General features: G+C 57.7%; 1 protein-coding gene across 1 annotated transcript; it reads right to left on the reverse strand.

The window, feature by feature from the left end:
- Positions 1–882: 882 nt before the first annotated feature.
- On the reverse strand, positions 883–2,734 carry Gadd45a (growth arrest and DNA-damage-inducible, alpha; the record flags this gene model as incomplete). Its single annotated transcript, XM_005385366.2, is given in 2 exon segments — positions 883–1,534; positions 2,517–2,734. Coding segments are annotated over 2 exon segments (332 nt in total), but the record flags the coding sequence as incomplete, so codon positions are not given.

Consider the following 2,734-nt stretch of genomic DNA (forward strand, 5'->3'; position numbering starts at 1 on the left):
TCCGCACCCGGCGCGCGCCCGGGGAAGCCGCACGTCACTGCCCGAGCCTTTCCTCCCAGGACCCAGTGCCCTGACCTGCTCGCCCCGCAGCACAACGGCAGAACCCGCTTCACCAAGGCCTCTGCAGGCAGCACAGGGCCCAGGGAGCCCCAGAGCCAGGGAGAGACAGACTTCGCCCCTTATCTGCCCACACCAGGGCACAGCCACGGTCCCCTCAACGGGCCGTGCTCCTTCTGGCCCGACAGTCCTGCAGAGGGGCAGCTGCTGGCTCAACATCTTCCTCCTCTCCAGCTAGAGAAATATAACAGAGCTGGGCACAGTGGCACAGCCCTGTCATTCCAGAACTTCAGAGGCTGAGGCAGGAGGATCACTGCTCAAATTTGAGGCCAGCCTGGGCTACATAGTGAGATCCTGTCTCAAATAAAAAAAATAATAAATAAATTCTTTGGTAAAAGTCTCACCCATCTTGCAGGTGGCTTTGGAAATGCCTCTAGATTTCCACAATGCGTCACGTGAAATCTTCTAACACCACTGACATCACGGAATGTTTATTTGGATCTTGCAGGTTGAATCCCTAACGATTCCTTCTCCCGAACCCCAGCCTCAGCCCCGTAAGTGACTTCTTTTTTGAGATAGGGTCTCACTATGTAGCCCAGGCTGGCCTCAAATTTAAGCAGTGATCCTCCCGCCTCAGCCTCCCAAGAGCTGGTATTACAGGTGTGAGCCTCCCCGCCTGGGCCTTAAATGACATTTGGATGAGTTTCCTAACCTCACATAGAGGAGGGCAGCAGCAAAATGTCTGTGCCTCAAATGTGTACTAATAAAAAATAACAGAAATAAAGTCTGAGTTAGAACGGACAGAAGCAGGCGTGGAGAAAGGACGCAATTATTCCATACTGCTTTATTCAGGTATTGTGACTCAAAAACTTGAATAGCATAAATAATCTTTCACATCATAAAATAACTTAGTGCAATTTACAATAAAACTTTTGAGAATTTAACATCTCATCAAATACGGTCTGAAGGTGATATGAACCCCGTGCGGGTTTCCTTGAGCGCGTAGGAACCCTAAATACCCAGACCAGGGCAGCTCGTTTGAACTGGGCAGAGCACGCGTGGCTGGGTTTAGCGGAACGAGGCCGTCCTAAATGCACACAGCCTGCCTCCAGCTCGGATCTTTCAGAGTTTCGTTCCTTCCAACTCGGATTTCGGTTTCCACGCGGCTCCTCCCCCCCTCTCCTCCACGTGTCTCCAAAGTCTTCTACCACTGCGGCCCCCAGGACGAGCAGCCGAGCTCCCTCAGCCCCTCGGCCTCAGTTTCCGTAATCCAGCGTCCGTGCGGGGTAACTGCGCAGTAACTACAAAGGTGTTTCCAAACTTCCGCGCCACGCGGCTCGGCTCGGTCCTCGCGGGGGCCGCATCACCGCTCGGGGAGGTTGATCACCGGGACCCACTGGTCCATGTACCGGCTCTCCCGGCAAAAACAAATGAGCTGACTCAGGGCCGGGTCCTTCCACTTCGACGCGTGCGGATTCTGGGAACAAGGATGCAGAGGTCAATTTCAATTCCCCGTAAACACAGCCAGCCGTTGCTAGTCCCCACCGCTTCTGGCGGGAAGATCGGGGCATTCTACACGCTGGGCACTGGACCAGGGCACAAAAAGCCAAGCACATCCCGGGCAGCTGAATTTCTGCCAGATCCTCAGCGCTGCCCCCTGCAGATTCTGCCTGCCGCGGGCCCGCAGATGGGCCGCAGAGGCATCTGCTCGGTTTTGGAGTCCCACTCACGGGGTTGCCTGCGGGACCTGCGCCCTGAACAACAAGCAAAACCACTGTGAAATCCATCCCACACCCCGTGCATGCGGAGCCCGGGACACAAAGCCGCTCACCGGCACTGCCACCTGTTATCCTCCCAAAAGGACAGAGCAGCTCTTTCCAGGAGTGCAGAATAGCGGGCTGCTGCTCCCCGAAGCCGGTCAGAGAGGAGTGACATCCGGAAGACCACGCCAGCACATTTAACTCCAAAAACACACCGCCCACCCTCCCTCCGGGGATTGCCAACAAGAGCGTAAAAGTCCATTGAAAGTGCAAGACTGACAAGCAAAATCCCTCCGCCTTAGCCTCTGAATGCACTCCTGGGGAATGCACAGGTCTGTCTCCTACACCCGTCCTATTTTTAGCATGGCCTGGCAGGGGACCAGGCCGGCTTCTTACTCAGGGGTGAGCCAGGAATTTCTGTGGCTTTATCTAATCTGCCCTGCTAAAGGAATTAGTCACGCGAGCCTGTGCGAGCTAGGTGGGGAGTCGCTGGGCGCTGCTGACTCACAGCCTTCCGCTGGGCACCGGCCAGCATGCTTAGACATGTTCTGTCCCCAGAAAGTCCCGATGATGACACCGGCCCTGCTCGGCTGAAAGTCCGCCTGCTCACGGAGGGGGCAGAGGCGGCTGCCTGCTGTCCCCGCTCTGGCCCCTCTCCCCCCACCCGCCCGCGCGCGCCCTGCCCAGCCCGGGCCTCACCGTCACCAGCACGCAGTGCAGGTCCGGGGGCTGCGCAGCGCCCGCGCCGCCCGGGTCGGCGCCCAGCAGCAGCAGCTCGGCCAGGCGGCCCGGGTTGCTGACGCGCAGGATGTCGATGTCGTTCTCGCAGCAGAACGCCTGGATCAGGGTGAAGTGGATCTGCAGCGCCACGTCCCTGTCGTCGTCCTCGTCGGCCGCCAGCAGGCACAGCACCACGT

The sequence above is a fragment of the Chinchilla lanigera genome, unplaced genomic scaffold (assembly GCF_000276665.1).
Source record: "Chinchilla lanigera isolate Chin_1 unplaced genomic scaffold, ChiLan1.0 scaffold00022, whole genome shotgun sequence".
In the NCBI taxonomy this organism is placed as follows: domain Eukaryota; kingdom Metazoa; phylum Chordata; class Mammalia; order Rodentia; family Chinchillidae; genus Chinchilla; species Chinchilla lanigera.